This window comes from Ranitomeya variabilis, chromosome 2 (assembly GCF_051348905.1).
Source record: "Ranitomeya variabilis isolate aRanVar5 chromosome 2, aRanVar5.hap1, whole genome shotgun sequence".
NCBI lineage: Eukaryota > Metazoa > Chordata > Amphibia > Anura > Dendrobatidae > Ranitomeya > Ranitomeya variabilis.
Window position 1 is genome coordinate 461,749,592 of NC_135233.1, and position 18,049 is coordinate 461,767,640.

Consider the following 18,049-nt stretch of genomic DNA (forward strand, 5'->3'; position numbering starts at 1 on the left):
TGGTCATTCAAGTCTATGGGTGGTCATTCAGTGGTCCTTATGCTGTCCGTTTGTTTTTTTCGCGGACAGCACCCGGACCAAAAATATCCTTACATGAAAAAGCCCTCAGAGAAGTAAGAATTAATGCTAAGGGGGGTGGTAATCAAAAATCCAGGGGAAAAGTCAGCATAGTGAGTGATCGGATATTTTTTTTTACCTTTCCAGGCTCCAGCATTGTGTACTATTAGGAAACTAAATGTGATATGCACATCAGGTTTAGCTTTGTGAGTTTGTGTACCAGCACCATAAGTAGATTAGATGTTAAAATCCTCTGTACACATTGGAGACATTTTGCATTTGTAATATGGATTTTAAAAGCATGTGGAGCGCCCCCAGTAGGGCAATGGGGTACTCGGAGCCGGGCCCTTCGGTTCTCGATGGAGGATGTCACAGTGGCTGACCCGGTCCGTGGCCCTAGGGGACGTCTGTTGTAAAATAAGGAAAGGTCTTTAAAGGGATAGTGTTCATGACGCCACCTGTGGTATTCGGTCAGGGTGACCGACGCTGGTTAGGGGTCTGCTGGGGTGATGTTGTGGCAGCTAGATGGTATACCTTCCCACAGGTGAAGTGTATCCCCAGGGCTTCCCAGAGTGTAGATGGTGGATGGTGAGATGATGTAAGGCGCAGTGAATAACGAGGACACAAGGGTGCAGTCTCTTCACCTTTACTGAAGGCTTCAGTGTCCACAATCCAGGGTACGGACCACAGGGCAGGCAGGGTCCGGCCGGTCTGAAGGCAAATCCAGAGTCCCCTTATCCAGGTAGAAATCAGTAGCCTTCCTCTAGCGCCTGGGTGTTGTAGTACCTCCCTGCTGAGCTTCTCGGTAAGGTCCTCACAACTATTGTAGCTGTAATGTCTCTTTCTCTCTGTTCCCCTGATGGTTAGGATAGGACAAACCCATATGACTGATGGCCTGAGGCTTTTTACAGGGACTCTATCACGCCCCGGCCCCCACAAGTTGCCACCATGCCTCCTGGGTATAAGGTTGGGCAGCTAATGTGGAATTAACTGTCCTGCCAGTTTCTGAAGTAAAGCGTAGAGATCCTTACTCCCTCGTGTTCTGGCTACCGGATTCTTGCGCCACAGAAAGGAGGCAGCCTATTACAGGGCAGAACTCCTTCTGCTTTCCTCTCCTTTTGCTATGACTTCGTTTCTCACTCTCAGCAATGCAATTCCCCTCAATGTCTCTTTCCTAGGATGCTGCCGCACGTGGGGCAGGCGCAGCTCCGTGGACCCTCGTCCTCCTCAGACCGCAGTCTGGATCTGACTGGAACTCGCTCCAGCCAGCTTCTCTCTAACAGTTGCTGCCTGGGTGAAGCCCAGTCAGTTTCTGCCTAACTTCCTGTCCAGACCACCAGTTTTACCTAATTGTGAGGAGTGCCCTAATAGATAGGAGCATGGCCTTCCCTGGCGGCCTGGAATGGGAAGTGTGTTGTGTGGTTTGTGATACCTGGCAAGAAGATCTCCTTTATTGCCTTCAGACGTAATCTCACTCCCCCCTGGTGGAAGAATGACACTACTGCAACGACCAGGACTCTGGGGTGCTGCACATGCATTGATCATTTTTATACAGGTCAATATACAGGGATGAAGTCAGTGTGGAAAACATGCAGATTTTCCAGCTGACTTGCTGCAAATTTGTCCTGAAATTTGATGGAGAATTTAAAACCGAAATTCCACTATGAGATCACGTAACCTAAGTAATCACCTAAAGGGAGCAGGATTTTGTGACATGTACCATATTATTTGGACTATGAGACGCTTTTTTCCTCCAAAAATGTGAAGGAAAATGGGGGGTGTGTCTTATAGTCTGGATTTACCTGTTCTGGCTGTGGTGGGGGAGCGGAAGAGGTGGAGCAGCGGGTCACAGGAGGCAGGAGCTGGCAGCTGCGGCTAACACCTGTGCCCGCTGCTAAAGAGAAATGAATATTCACTGCATTCCACGCCCATGGGCGTGGAGGGCCATGAATATTAATTTCTCTTTAATAGCATCCTGGTATGCATGGCCCCATCCTTATCCTAGTATGATTGGCCCCCATTAGAAAAGCATAAAAAAAAACAAATCATTACACTTACCTTCCTCCGCTCCATCGCAGCATCTTGTTCCGGTGCCAGCAGCTGCTTTATGCTTGTAAGCAGCACATGACATCCCTGAAGGACAGCTGCCGGAATACTCACCGTTCCCCATGCCGGGACTATGTGTGTGGAGGGCAGTATTCATTGCCCTTTAGTAGCTGGCACAGTGGTAGCTGCCAGGCGGTCATGTCTCCCCGCTACTAAAGAGAATGAAGATTCACCAAATTCAACGCCTATGGGAGTGGGGGGCAGTGAATAGTCATTTTTGTTAAGTAGTTGGGATTGACACTGTGCACGCTATTGAAGAGCAATGAATACTCACTGCCCTTCATGCGCATAGTCCCGGCGTGGAGAGCAGTGATTATTCCGGCAGCTGTCCATCAGCTTGTAAGCAGCGCACGACGTCCCTGCCATGCACTGCTTACAAGCATAAAGCAGCTGCTGCCACTAGAACAAGATGCTGCGAGTGAGCAGAGGAAGGTAAGTGTAATGGTTTGGATTTTTTAATGTTTTTCTGATGGGGCCCTGCACACCAGGATGGGGATGAGGGCCAATCATACCAGGATAAGGATGGGGCCCTGCATACCAGGATGGGGATGGGAGCCAATCATACCAGGATAAGGATGGGGCCCTGCATACCAGGATGGGGATGGGAGCCAATCATACCAGGATAAGGATGGGGCCCTGCATACCAGAATGAGGATGAGGAGGCCATGCATACCAGGATAAGGATGTGGGGGCCCATGCATACCAGGATCGGGATGAGGGGGCTATGCATACCAGGATGCAGATGAGGGGACCATATATACCAGGGTAGGGGATATTAAGTACAGAATTGACCACATTTTTTGCTTCAATTTTTTTTTCTAATTTCCTCCTCTAAAACCTAGGTGTGTCTTCTGGTCTGGTGCGTCTTATAGTCCCCCCAAAAATAACATACTTTTAAAAGATTTTTTACAATTTTTTTTATACATCTCAATCATTATTAATAAACTAAATCAGTACTCTTGCAATTTTCACTCTGTCTACTGGGGATTTTTAAGATTCATGCTATCTGTCCTTTTCAGCAGGCTCCTTATCATCACAGACAGAATCACAATTATTATTATACATTTTTATAGCGCCATTTATTCCATGGCGCTTTACATGTGAATACGGGGCAAATATAGACAAATATTAAACACTAAGCATGAGCAAAAAACAAGGCACACAGGTACATAAGGAGGGAGGAGATCACAATGACAGGTAACGCCTCCATACATAGCTGATAACACAGGATCCACAATAGGCGACATCACAGCTGACCCTGCTCCTCCTCCCTTCACAATGACCTTTATAATAGACTAGATGGTGGCCCGATTCTAACATATCGGGTATTCTAGAATATGCATGTCCACGTAGTATATTGCCCAGCCCACGTAGTATATTGCCCAGCCCACGTAGTATATTGCCCAGCCCATGTAGTATATTGCCCAGCCACGTAGTGTATTGTCCAGTGACGTAGTATATTGCCCAGTGACGTAGTATATTGCCCAGCCACGTAGTATATTGCCCAGTAACGTAGTATATTGCCCAGTGACGTAGTATATTGCCAAGTCACGTATTATATTGCCCAGCCACGTAGTATATTGCCCAGTAACGTAGTATATTGCCCAGTGACGTAGTATACAGCACAGAGCCAAGTAGTATATTGCCCAGCCACGTAGCATATTGGCCAGTCACGTAGTATATTGCCTAGCTACGTAGTATATTGCCCAGCCACATAGTATATTGCCCAGCCACGTAGTATATTGCCCAGTGATGTAGTATATTGCCCAGCCACGTAGTATATTGCCCAACCACGTAGTATATTACCCAGCCACGTAGTATATTGCCCAGCCACGTAGTATATTGCCCAGTGATGTAGTATATTGCCCAGCCACGTAGTATATTGCCCAACCACGTAGTATATTGCACAGCGACGTAGTATACAGCACAGAGCCACATAGTATATTTCCCAGTTACGTAGTATATTGCCCAGCCACGTAGTATATTGCCCAGTGACGTAGTATATTGCCCAGTGACGTAGTATATTGCCCAGCTACGTAGTATATTGCACAGCGACGTAGTATACAGCACAGAGCCACGTAGTATATTGGCCAGTCACGTAGTATATTGCCCAGCTGCGTAGTATATTGCCCAGCCACGTATGTCACAGGTTAAAAAATAAAAATAAACATATACTCACCTTCCAGGGACATGACGTCATGGCAGGTCCTTCTCGCATACCATCCTTGCCACCGGAACCTGCCGCTTGCATGGAGCGGTCACCGGAGCGTCGCGAGGAGCGGGAAAGGTGAGTATATAATGATTTTTTATTTTTTTTATTATTTTTAAACATTAACTGTTTTTCTATTGAGGCTGCATAGGCAGCGTCAATAGTAAAAACTTGGTCACACAGGGTTAATAGCGGCGGTAACGGAGTGAGTTACCTGTGGCATAACGCGGTCCGTTACCGCCGGCATTAACCCTGTGTGAGCGGTGACTGCGGGGAGTATGGAACGGGCACCGGGCACTGACTGCAGGGGAGTAGGGAGGGACTAATCGGACTGTGGCTGTTGCTGATTGGTCGCGGCAGCCATGACAGGCAGCTGGCGAGACCAATCAGCGACTTGGATTCCATGACAGACAGAGGCCGCGACCAATGAATATCCGTGACAGACAGACAGAAAGATGGAAGTGACCCTTAGACAATTATGTAGTAGATGAATGTGGATAAAATCCGCGCTGCTGCGACAAATAATGGATCCAGATATAGTTATAAGATGTCCGGGTGGTTTATTCAACGCGTTTCGAAGCTCATGGCTTCTTCTTCAGGAAGTTTCCACACAAAGGCATCTTTGTGTGGAAACTTCCTGAAGAAGAAGCCATGAGCTTCGAAACGCATTGAATAAACCACCCGAACATCTTATAACTATATCTGGATCCATTATTTGTCACAGCAGCACGGATTTTATCCACATTCATCTATTATAACGGTTCTAAGAGGTCGCAGCGCCGACCTGTGGATCTGCAGCAGCTGACAAATTACACGCCTTTACTTTGTACCACCAGGTGAGCAGTTCTCTCATAATTGATTAGAAACAATCCTGGGGATAAGACCCTATTTGCGCTTTTTTTGTCTTCTACTCTTCTATACTAGTACTTCACAATGACCTTTGCACACTCTCATTAGATGCTTTAATACAAAAGTCAGAGTATATACATTGTGGATATGTACATGTGTTGTTTCCTGAAACAGGAAGTGTAAATAAAAAAGGCTCAGTTGCCAGAGTGTAAAGATTTCTAAGTTTTATTTTTAATAAAGAATTTTATATGGGAAAAAATACATTGCCAATTTGTTTTCTTAAAATGCATGGTATATAAAAAACCTAATTTAAACAACAGGTCATTTTCTGATGACCTATTCTCTTTAATCCTGAGAAAAGGGTAGATGTGTTAGGATAAATTTTGAAAATATAATACACACTAACCTGTGATGAGCCAGCATACACAGAAGGTTAGAAGGACACCTTCTACAGCATAGAATACTTTTTCATAGAAAAGCTTCAAAGGAATTATCAGGCAAGCCAACGCCTCGAAGACACCACTAACGATCAGATAAATTGGTACATATGGCTGATAAGCACAGTCATCTTTGTATATTACACCTATAGAATGACAAAAGAAATAGCAATAAAAGATGTAACAATGTAACACAAAGGGTCCAATTCATTATTTGCATTTGCTTTTGTCTTGTGGTACTTGCTCCAAATTCATATTAAAATGAATTCATCAATATTGTGCAACATCAAAAGTGGTTTATTTGTGTCCTTTAACCTGTTTTCAGACGTTTTTCTTAGTCGCATGTTCCAGTAAAATGTCAGAATAATTGTGCCAAATTGTCAGATATACATAAATATGCAAATTGCCTCTTCAGAGAGGAAGAGGACTAGAACTCCATTGCCATGTATTGGAAGCAGCGATCCTAAAACTCAATATCGACCCTTTAACAAGACTTGCCAAATGACTTAGGATAAGAGCCAAAACAGAATCTCAGTTTACAGACACGGTGTTTTAGGGCAGTACTCATTATCATGCAAAGTATGAGATTTGATTTGGCTAGGTGAAAGGCTTAAGAGTGGGATCTAAATGGTAAGGTTTCTCCTTGTGGAGAGTGACAGGCAAGGCCTGGCATGTCAGAGTGAGGAGACTTATACACCTTGCATGCTCCTCTGGGAAATTAAATATGCAAATTGCCTCTTCAGAGAGGAAAAGGACTGGAACTCAAATGTCACCTACTGGAACAAGAAATCCTAAAAGTCAGTATTGACCCTTTAATGAGCCTTGACATATAACTTAGGTTTCCCATAGACCCAGGCTCGGACTGGCCCATAGGGTAACAGGGCAATCTCCGGGTGGGCCCCCAATCCCTCTGTATGGGCAGTATTTCATTCATTTGATTCACTCTGTACAGAAAAAAAGCAGCATCTCATTCATTAACCAAACTACCCAGTTTATTATTACATAGGTACATTTGTGAATGAGGGCAGCTGGTGAAAAGTGGGCCCCCCCAAAGTCAATATTACTGGTGGGCCCTTGGCACCCCAGTCCGACACTGCATAGATCCCAGTCTTAAACCTCTCACCTAGCCAAATTAGATCTCATACTTTGCACTGACGAGGGGCAATAACCGGAAACAGTGTCTGCAAATTAAGATTCTGTTTTGGCATATGGCCCAAAGACTTCAGTATTCACTCACCTTATAATGTCTTGTCTTAAAATTACTGTAGCTGGAAGCAGTTGATATTAGACCCATGATAAGAGGAGCTCAGAAAAATGGAGCCCTGACTTTTTGCTTCTTTCGCTAAGTTAGATAGCTCTCCTGACTTGTCCCCAAATTCATAGAGCTCATTGCCTTCTTTTTATCTATTATTGCATCAAATATTTAAAGGTGTTGGACCATAAATGGAAGTCATCACAACGTGTACACACCATTGCTGTGTACATTACAGCACTAATCATATGTATTCCAATAAGAAAACACCTACACAGGGCCGGACAAAGTATTTTGGTTCCCGAGGCAGATGAAAGGGAGAGCAATTTCAAAGTTAGATACAGAATCAATCATTTTTGTGAACCACTTACATAATACAGGGGAAAAATAGCGATATTCATTCCTGACTTCCTATATTTAAAATGTAGAACCCAAGGATGGTTATGGAAAATAGTAAAGCATAACCATAATTCCGACCATTTGGTTTCAACTAAGGTGTCTAGCAATTGGCAAATGCCCTAATGGAAAATAAATAGAGACCCATTATAAATAAAGGAATACATCTGATGGTTTTTGCATCTGTCGTGTGACAAATGCAGCTTGCACAAAACTGATGGCGGCTCTGGTAAAGCATTCAGGTTCTGGTGACATATTCGTGCAGTGATGGTTGTTCTGGTGCTGTATTGATGTAGTGATGATGATTCTGGTGCTATATTCATCATCAGAACCATCATCAGTACAAGAATACAAAGCTAAAATCATATTCAGTACATAATTAGAGCACCAGAGCCATCAATAGTATGAATATGGCACCAGAATCATCAGTAAATAAATACATCACCAGAACCACCATCAGTACATGAATATGTCACCAGAGCCACCATCAGTGCATGAATATGTCACCAGAACCACAATTAGTACATCAATGCATCACTAAATCCACCATAAGTACATTAATACATCAACAGATCCACTATCAGTACTTGACTACATCACCAAAAACCACTATCAGTAAATTACCGTAATATGTCACCAGAACCTCCATCAGTACATGAATATGTCACCCGAGCCGCCATAAGTACATGAATACATGACCAGAAACAAGAGTACTTGAATACAAGAACCAAGCTTAGTAAAACGATTAATTGTAATATCAAGTCAGACTCCAATCAATTGTAATATCAAGTCTGCCCCATAAACAATTGTGTTGCATGAATCTACAACTCGACAACTGGAGTGCAAGCAGAGAGAGGGGTGACTGGTGTCAGTGACTGACATCGCTCACCTCCGTGCTTGCGCCCCGGCCGTCACTGTGCTGAATGTCTATGGCCCAGGATATGGCCCAGGAAGATGTAGGGCGACCGCAGACATTCAGCAATTTTGATTTTAAAGTTCACCCCCCTCGGGTAGGCAGAAGGTGGTGCCATAGGCAGGTGCCTACCCCTCGTCCAGGCCCTGTACCTATATCACAGGTAACAGATCTTTAAGAACAATGTAAACTTGATCTCAGTGATGCATACGATCAGATTTAACTTTTCTTAGGCTACGTTCACATTTGCAGTGTGCGCCGCAGCGTCGTCGCCGCAAGAAAACGCATGCGTCGTGCGGCCCTATCTTTAACATTGGCGCCGCATGGGGCCGCATGTACATGCGTTGTCATGCGTTGTGTTGCGTTGTGCGCCGCATGCGGCGTTAGGGCGCACCTGTTAGGGCGCGGCAAACGCAACATGTTGCATTTTTCGGGCGGCGCTGACCTTTTTAAAAACGCATGCGTCGTGTTTGCGTCGTGTTTGCGTCGTCGATGCCCCTTTTCCCCCATTGACTTGTATTGACAACGCAAACGACGCAAGTACTTGCGTCGTGGTGCGTTGTACGACGCATGCGTTGTCAAATAAAAAATGCAAAACATTGTCTAGACTTTGTCTAGACACTAAAAAAACACTATATATATATAAAAAAAAAAATGGGGGTTGCCATTGTCTTTCACAAGGCTATCCAGACAAGACACAGAGAGGAGAATCTGCTTGCCAAACCTGTAAGTATATATTTCTCTTTGCATATTTTTTATTCTGTGTTTTATTTCTTGATTTTGATTTAATTTGTGCAATGTTTGGTCTGTGCTATTGTACGGTAATGGCACTGTGGGTTGTATTGAAATTATTATTTTTTTTAATCTGGTTCTGATGTACTTCTGGCGTTATATGATGGCGTTTATTGTCTTCGGCCTTGCTTGGTTTTGGATTGGTTTTAATGGATTTTGGGTTGTTCTGGTGTCATGCGGTTGGTCAATGTCTTTTTTTTGGCTGATTTTTTCTTGTTAAATTTCTGGTGCATGTTTTTCTGGTTTCTATTGTTGGGGGTAACCGTATGGCGTTTTCTTGGCTCATGTCTTGCTGTGTTTTATTATGCTGTTGGCATTTTTTTTTCTTTCCTTGAGTGTCTTTTCTTGCTGGTGGGGGGGCTACATTTATGATGTTTCATTTGTATTGTATTGTTCCGTGCTGCTATATTATTTTCAATTGTATTTTCTCTTTTTTTTTTTTTTTTTAATCTCTGATGGTTTTACGTCGTTTTCCGTATGGCATATATCTCCTTTCTTGACTGTTTGCATTGCCAAGTGTGTAGTATAATGTTTTTTTTTGTTTTTTTTTGGTGGGGCCCTTTTTTTTAATTTCATGTGTTTTCTTTTCTATTTGACTATGGTTTTTCTTTTGGTTGCTGTATATTGTAACAGCGGTTGTCCCGTAATGTTTATTGCTTATTATCTAGAATGGTATTTTTCGCCTTTTTCTGATGTATTTCTGTGGTTAGATGTCACCAGATGGTGTTGTTTTGGATCATGTCTTGTTGTAATTGTAAAGTATGGCGTTCATTAGTTTGCTATTTCATTGTGCCTTTTTTTTTTTCCTCTAAGGTTTTTTTTGGAAGTTTTTATATTTAAAAATTTGGACATAGGTGTCTATTTTTGCTTAATTTTGTTTGGGTCTATTCTTGTATTGTTTCTTCTATTGTATTCTCTTGCAATGTATGGCGTTGTGGTGTCGCTTTTTGAGTTTGCATTGTCCTATCAGTCAACAGTCAATTGTGGTTGTTTTAATGTTTTGGGCCTATTTTATTGTATGTGGCATTGTTAGCTTTGGATGTGATTTTTTGCTCATTTTTTCATTGCAGAACAAACTTGCAAGAATGGCGAGTGACTCTGAGCATAGCCAATCGGCGCGGGGGAGTGCGGTGAGTAATTATGTCCAGTTGCTTACTATTCGCTGCCATTTGTAGCATTGACAATAAATTTTGTATACAATTTTTACAGGCTTCTTCAAGTGAGGGGGAAGGCACACAGCGGGAGCAGAGAGCTCGGGGCCAAGGTGTGGCGTCAGGCCGGCGAGTGAGTATATATATATTTTTTTTTTTTGAGTAGCATCCTGCTGTGAGGAACATTACATTTGAGTAGCATCCTGCTTTCACTAGGGATGTTTACTAAGCTTAATTACATATAGCTTTTCAGGGCAGCAAGTATTGGGGGAAGGTAACATAAAGTTGAACTCCCTGCACAAAAAAATTCCAAAATACAGGTGTAGAAACCATCAATATACATACATCAAATGGCAAAGGATAGGGCAAAGGTACATATCATGACAGGTGCTGGTGGTTGTTAATATTTGCATATTTGTAACCTTTTTGTTTTCTAATTTTTCTAGGTTTCACAACGGGACCAAGGAGACAGTATAGATGTGGACCTCCTGATCTCCTGCATCCAGGAGCGTGGCCCGTTGTGGGACAGCCGTGACCCCCGGCACATGGACCAGGTGGTGTCGAGGCGTTTGTGGGCAGAGGTGGCAAAGTCGCTGTGGGATGGCTTTGACAGTGCCTCAGCGAAGGACAAAGGCAACTTTCGTGAGTATTGCTGATACGCTGCTATGACCCATCTTGCCAGGATAAACACAACCGTGTGTGATGCGATCAACGCCTAAACTTTGCATCGCACACGGTTGTTTTATCCTTTTAAAATGCTAAATATGTAACCTTTTTTTTTTCTTTGCATTCACAGTTAAAAAGTTGAGGACCAGATGGCGATCCATGAAGGACCGTTTCAATAAGGGGCTCCGTACTGAGGAGGAGCAATCTCGTAGCGGTGCTGCTGCGGCCAAGTCGGTGCCCTATAAGTACAGCAGGGCACTACAGTTCCTAAGACCGATCCTTGGCCGCCGACAGTAAGTATTTTGTCCACATACCATATTGCACAGCCACATAGTACATTGCCCAGCCACGTACATTGTGCATCCACATAGTATATTGCCAGGCCACTATATCGCAGCCACATAGTACACGTTCTAGCCACGTATCCACATAGTATATTTCCCAGGCACATAGTGTATTGGCCATCCATGTAGTCAGTGTAGCATATTGGCCATCCACGTAACTTTTTCCCTAGTGGAATGGTATATAGCCCATTAGTAATTTTTTTGGTTAAGCATGAGTCCTTGTAGTCCATGACAGGTTACGTTCTGAGTCAGGGTAGTTCTGATCGCAGGAATAATGATGACGTCTCGATCACATGATCCTAACGTCATGGCCGTTCCTGCGATCAGATCAGCAAAGTCACTTTTTTTTTTTATTTTTAAATTTTTATCTTGACTTTAGGGCTGTCCCACACGTCCAGATAATTCCGGTACCGGAATAAATCGGTACCGGAGTTATTCGTGTCCGTGTGCCTGGGAACTCACGTAGGCCATACGTGCGGCACACGTGTGCCGCCCGTATGGCGAGTGGGTACCACACGGAGCGTGTGGTACCCACGCGTGTGGTACCCTGCATCGCGCTGAAGCCGCGATTCATATGTTCCCTGTAGCAGCGTTTGCTGCAGAGAAAATATGAAGAATAGTGTTTAAAATAAAGATCTATGTGTCCGCCGCCCCCCACCCCCTGTGCGCCCCCCCCGCTGTTCAGAAAATACTTACCCGCCTCCCTCGCTGCTTCCTGGTCTGGCCGCGGCTTCTAGTGTATGCGGTCACGTGGGGCCGATCATTTACAGTCATGAATATGTGGCTCCACCTCCCATAGGGGCGGAGTCGACTATTCATGATTGTAAATGAGCGGCCCCACGTGACCGCATACAGTAGGAGGCGTGGGGCAGAGAGGAAGGAGTGACAGCCAACGTGGGAGCGGGTGAGTATTTTCAGGACAGCGGGGGGCGCACAGGGGGCGGGGGGCCTGCGGACAGATAGATCTTTATTTTAAACACTATTATTCATATTTTCTCTGCAGCAAACGCTGCTACAGGGAACATATGAATGGCGGCTTCAGCACCATGTGGGGGGGACAGCGCTTACTGTAGCGCTGTCTCCTGCACGCACACGGACCCCAGACGGAGAATGTCCGTGTGAGGTCCGTGTTTTACACGGACCCATTGACTCTATTGGGTCCGTGTAATCCGTGCGCTCCCACGAACACTGACATGTCTCCGTGTTTGGCACACGGAGACACGGTCCGCAAAAAATCAATGACATCTGAACAGATGCATTGATTTTTATGGGTCTACGTGTGTCAGTGTCTCCGGTACGTGAGGAAACTGTCACCTCACGTACCGGAGCCACTGACGTGTGAAACCGGCCTTAAATGTTATACTATTTTTGCAGCATAGGCAGCGTCAAGAAAGATTTTTGGACAAAAATTTTTTTGTAACGATGACAGAGGTATGCGGTAAAAATGTTTTGGCAGCGGCAATGAACAGTCATTTTCTGCCGTAGGTATGTCCATGATTGTTATCGTCAGCCATAACGGTCAGCTGGCGATAACAATCAGCAATTTATTATAGGCCACACAGACTGAGAGATAGGGGATTGTAATGTATTGTTGTGTCATGTAATGTTAATTTTGTTACAGAAGTTGGCGTATGTGATAGGTTATTAATTGAAGACTAATTTTTTCCTAATCTTTTCACAGGACACACAGCAGCACCCTCGAGAGAGCTCGCCCCGCAGGAGCGGACCTTCATGAATCGCCATCTGACCCGTCACAGCCCTCCCACAGCGACAGCAGGCTTGCACCACCATCTGGAGAACCGGCAGCCGGACCATCAGGTGTTCCCCTGCCCGAGGCCTCTGGCGCACCTTCGTTCGGGAATTCCCGACAGCGCCAGCGGGCCTCGGACAGGCCAGCCATGCCCGAATTTTTGCATTTGAGCACGGTTTTCCAGAACTGTTTCAAGGCGTTGAGCGATAAAATGGACACTCGTCTGTCCAATATCGACCGACGCCTTGAAACTATGGAATCCGAGCTCTCGAGTCCGGCCAAACATTTTTTTAGTTCCATTGCTAAGGGCATGGTGGAACACCTTACGTCGGAACTCCAGATTTCGGTGATGCAGGCCTGCAACACTGCCTACGTGAGGGCTCTGCAGCAGGCTCGGGTCATGCAGTCAGCAACAATGCCCGTAGTGCCGTTGCTGTCTAGCATGACTCCGACTCCTGCTGCAGAGCCACTCCAGCCACCCCACCGAGGTCCACGTGCCGAGTGACGCCAACACAGGCACCATAGGATTGTGCCGCCGACTCCTGCTCCTGCCAGGCCCTCATCCTCCCGTAGCCGTCATTCTCGGGGAGCTGCCGCGGGAGAGAGAAAAAGAAGGAAGAGGACACACACGGAGGCTCTGGCTGCTCCAATACAGACACTGAGTACGCGTCGGGGCTCTAGCCGCAGCAGGAGCAGCCAGGGCCAACCAAGAAGCTGGCAAAGGCTTGTGTTGCCTCCTCCCTCCCCTACAGATGTGCCGGTTTCCCCAGTATACCCTGCGGAGGGTTTGGACCTTCCATCTAGTCTCCTGGCATCCTCTTCCTCTCCCCGTTCCCAACCACCAGAGACTTACCATTCACCGCTGGTAGCGGAGGTTGATACCCCCTAAGTTTCTTTCCCCTTTTTTTTTCTGTTTCCCCCCAATAAAAATTGTTTGTTTTAAAACTTTGTTCTTATTTTCCAGTATACTTCTCGGCAAGTCACGCCGTGCGCCGTCTACACATATTTTGTGCTTCAAACACCTCATATATGCAATGTCAGACACTATTTTTACAATTTTTAATTTGCCTTTTTTTGGGTGTCTCTCATTGCTGTATGAGGTGTTTACAAACACTAAAGTGTATGAGGTGTTTTCAAACACTAAGGGTATGTGTCCACGCTCAGGATTGCATCAGGATTTGGTCATGATTTTACATCAGTATTTGTAAGCCAAAACCAGGAGTGGGTGATAAATGCAGAAGTGGAGCATATGTTTCTATTCTACTTTTCCTCTAATTGTTCCACTCCTGGTTTTGGCTTACAAACACTGATGAAAAATCCTGACAAAATCCGGATGCAATCCTGAACGTGGACACATACCGTAAAGGTACCTTCACACTTAACAATGCTGCAGCGACACAGACAATGATGCAGATCACTGCAGCATCGCTATTTGGTCGCTGGAGAGCTGTCTGTGTGACAGCTCTCCAGCGACCAACGATGCCGAGGTCCCCGGGTAACCATGGTAAACATCGGGTTGCTAAGCGCAGGGCCGCGCTTCCGTTGTTTACCCTGGTTACCAGTGTTAAATGTAAAAAAAAAACCAGTACATATACTCACAATCGCGTCCCCCGGCGTCAGCTTCCCTGCACTGACTGAGTGACGGCTCTAACAGCAGAGCGGTCACATCACCGCTGTGCTGTGCATTCACTTTACGGACGGCGCTCAGTCAGTGCAGGAAGCGGACGCCGGGGGACGCGGAGATGAGTATATGTACTGTTGTTTGTTTTACATTTAACACTGGTAACCAGGGTAAACATCGGGTTACTATGCGCCGCCCTACGCTTAGTAACCCGATATTTACCCTGATTACCATTGTAAAACATCGCTGGTATCGTTGTTTTTGCTGTCAAACACAACGATACACGGCGATCTGACAACCAAATAAATATGTATATGGTATGGTATAAATATGTTCTTTGAAGCAGGGTAGAAAACTTAGAAAAATTTTTTATTAAACAACAACATTTTAAAAAGAAAGGGTTCCAAGTTTTTTTACATAAGGCACATTACATTTGTGAACTATAGGTAGATGCCAAATTTCACATAACCAAACCAACCTAAACGGATAACATTTATTGCACATTTACTGGAGAATTAGTTTATTATTATATTACATTTTTAGCATAGTCACAGTAGAGGTATTTATTGGTGTAGTTAAAACCAGAATACAGTCAAACAGTAACATAACACTACACCATTTGATCTTGCCATGACACACGGCCAACATCTGACACAAAATAGGCCGCAAAACGATCCCTCATCTGCGCAATTTCCACACTTGTCCTCAGAGGATGATCATGGTAATCGGGCAATGGGTTGGCTATGGGTTCATCAAGTTCCACGTTCAGTCTCTCTTTGGCCATAATATAATTGTGGAGAACCACACAAGCCTTCACCACCTCATCCACTGTTTCAATTTTAAGATTAATGGCGGATCCTAATATACGCCATTTGGAGACAAGGATGCCAAAGGCGCACTCCACAGTCCTTCTGGCCCTGGACAGTCTGTAATTGAAAACCCTTTTTGTATGGTCCAAGCCCCAACTGGAGTAGGGTTTCAATAGGTTGGCAGACATTTGGAATGCCTCATCCCCAACCACAACAAATGGCATCGCAGGGCCTTCGGTGTGGGGAAGAGGTCGTGGCTGTGGGAAATTAAAATTGTCGCCATATAATTTTTGGCCCATATCCGACTCTTTAAATGTGCGTGAGTCATTTGCACGGCCAAACGCACCAATGTCCACTGCGAGAAAACGGCAGTCCTCACCGGCAATTGCCATGAGCACAGTTGAAAAGTATTTTTAGTAATTGTAGAAAAGGGATCCACTTTTCGCAGGCTTGGTAATCCGAATGTGCTTTCCGTCCACTGCACCAATACAGTTTGGAAAAGAACACACTTCCTCAAATTTCTGTGCGTTGGCCTCCCAGATTTCACTAGTAGGGACGGGTAAAAATTCCTCCCGGAGATTATCCCACAAAGTGCGGCATGTCTCAGCAATAATTCCGGAAAGAGTGGAGACTCCAATCCGGAATTGAAAATGAAGTGATCTCAAGGTCTCTCCGGTAGCCAGGAAACTGCCAAGAAGATAAATAAAGAAATTACATTAAAGTACATTGCAATTTATAAAAGTACTTTGACCATACCAAACCCCCAAAAAAATAAAAAAAAAGATAAACAAAGGGAAGAACATATCTCAGTCATTCAAACAGCTACGTACCGTAGAGTCACCAGCAGCCGTTCCTCTGTGGAAATAGCTCTCCGGAGCTGGGTGTCCTGCCTGCCAATGGATCCTTCCACCCGACGCAGAAGATACCGGAAGCTGTCCTGAGACATCCTGGTATATTCGAAATATTTCTCCAGGTTGTCATTCAGTTCGCCAAACAAGCAATGGTATGCTCCACGGCTCTCCCGGACTTCCACGATAGGGTGTATCCAAAAGCGGCGACGACTCCATCTCCGTTTTTCCCTTTCCCTTTGATGAAAACAGGCGACAGCATAGGCATTAGCCAAGGCAAATTCCATCTCCATATCCATGTAGATACTGTCCATGGGACGCTCCATCATGAATACCAGCAAAATGGGAGGAATTCATCTCTGCCAGGGTATATATACACAATTACATAACACCAACCCTCTTCTAGCCATTGGTGGTCCTTATCTAGTGTGTAGACCCTTTTTTTTTTTTTTTTTGGTGATGAAGAATGACTCACTGTAGGAAAACGCATGCGTCGAAAAACGCAGCGTTTTTTGGTCAAAACGCAACTGCGTTTCCAAAAAACGCAGCGTTTTTCGACGCATGCGTTGAAATACCATGCGTTGCTACTGCGTTTTTGATGCGTTGTGCGTTGCGGCGACGACGCTGCGGCGCACACCGCAAATGTGAACGTAGACTTAGACTAATGATATATCCTTTAAAAATCACTTCCCAAGAAAAGCTGACTAACCCAATCCCCCTGCAGCCAAGTTTTGTTTTTGCACTTTTTTTTCCTCCTCTTCTTCCAGCAGCCATAACTTTTTTTATTTTTTCCCATCAACTCAGCCATATGAGGACTCATTTTATGTGGGACAACAAGTTGCAGATTTGATTTATATTATTTTCAATTATATGTTTTCTGTGTGGCAAGCTGTAGTTCTTATTTTGTACCATTTTGGGGTACATATGATGTTTTGATCCATCTTCATTGGATTTTTCTATTGAGGTGTGGGGACTGAAAAAAAAATGCAATTCCGTCATTTAGATTTCTTTGTTTTAATTCGTTTACCGTGCAATTTTTTTTACACTGTATTTTCTTCAGGCAAATGAGCGGTGGACAAGCAGGAGGCGGTGGTGCTGAGTGGGTAATAGAGCTGGAGTCACAAAGGCATCAGATCTATCATACACATCAATTAAACGCTGATTTTTGAGAAACGGGCTGGCCATGTGAAGTTCTTGCTAGACTTGTATTTATATTTGAAAGGGCTACGTGCGCATATGAATAGTTTAAGGGGTGATATTCTGCTGACAGATGACGTTTATCAGCATTGATCCGAGCTAGCTGTGGTCGCTTCTACTAGAGGAAGGTGCTAGCTGTGTAACACATCTGGCACCTGCCCTGTGTGAGCCCTCTTCACACACTACACAATGTAATATTACATCAGCGGTGGTTAGGCTAGGTGTAAACGAACGTGGATTCTTTCATCTGAGAAAATTGGGTCAATTATGCTCTGATCAAACTCCCATTAGGGTGTGATCAGAGTGTCAGCATAGTGTGATCCGATTCTCTCGGATGAGGAGAAGATGGAGAAAAATATTGTTCCATCTTCTCCACTGTGTCAGGCCACGGAAATCGGACTGCACTCAGCTGTCATCTGTGTCTAGTCCGATGTTTTCCACGCACTCATTGACTAGCATGGCCGGATCAAACTTGGAGGTGCTGTGAGTGACTTCTTTCTTCGGACAGACCAGACTCCAAGGAAAAAAAATCGAACATGTGCAAGGTCCCATAGAAATAACATGGGGATGAATGCCATCGGTCAAAACGAAGGATAGCACTGGTCCAATTATTACTGCCATCTGAACAAGCCCTTAAAATGTGAAGCAGCTG

At 44.7% G+C, this 18,049-nt stretch overlaps 2 protein-coding genes across 2 annotated transcripts in view; one reads left to right on the forward strand and one right to left on the reverse strand.

Annotated features, from left to right (window-relative positions):
• The window catches only part of LOC143809598 (uncharacterized), a 31,673-nt gene that overhangs the window by 6,350 nt on the left and 7,274 nt on the right, over positions 1 to 18,049 (reverse strand). Inside the window, exon 3 of the mRNA XM_077292643.1 lies at positions 5,628 to 5,804. Coding sequence (XP_077148758.1) covers positions 5,628 to 5,804 — 177 coding nt within the window. The remainder of the gene's footprint in view (positions 1 to 5,627; positions 5,805 to 18,049) is intronic.
• On the forward strand, positions 9,209 to 17,369 carry LOC143808958 (uncharacterized). The gene is made up of 5 exons (XM_077292135.1): positions 9,209 to 10,295; positions 10,609 to 10,804; positions 10,959 to 11,121; positions 12,854 to 13,249; positions 17,261 to 17,369. Exons 1-5 carry the CDS (start codon positions 10,152 to 10,154, stop codon positions 17,367 to 17,369), a joined length of 1,008 nt encoding a protein of 335 aa, XP_077148250.1. The 5' UTR covers positions 9,209 to 10,151.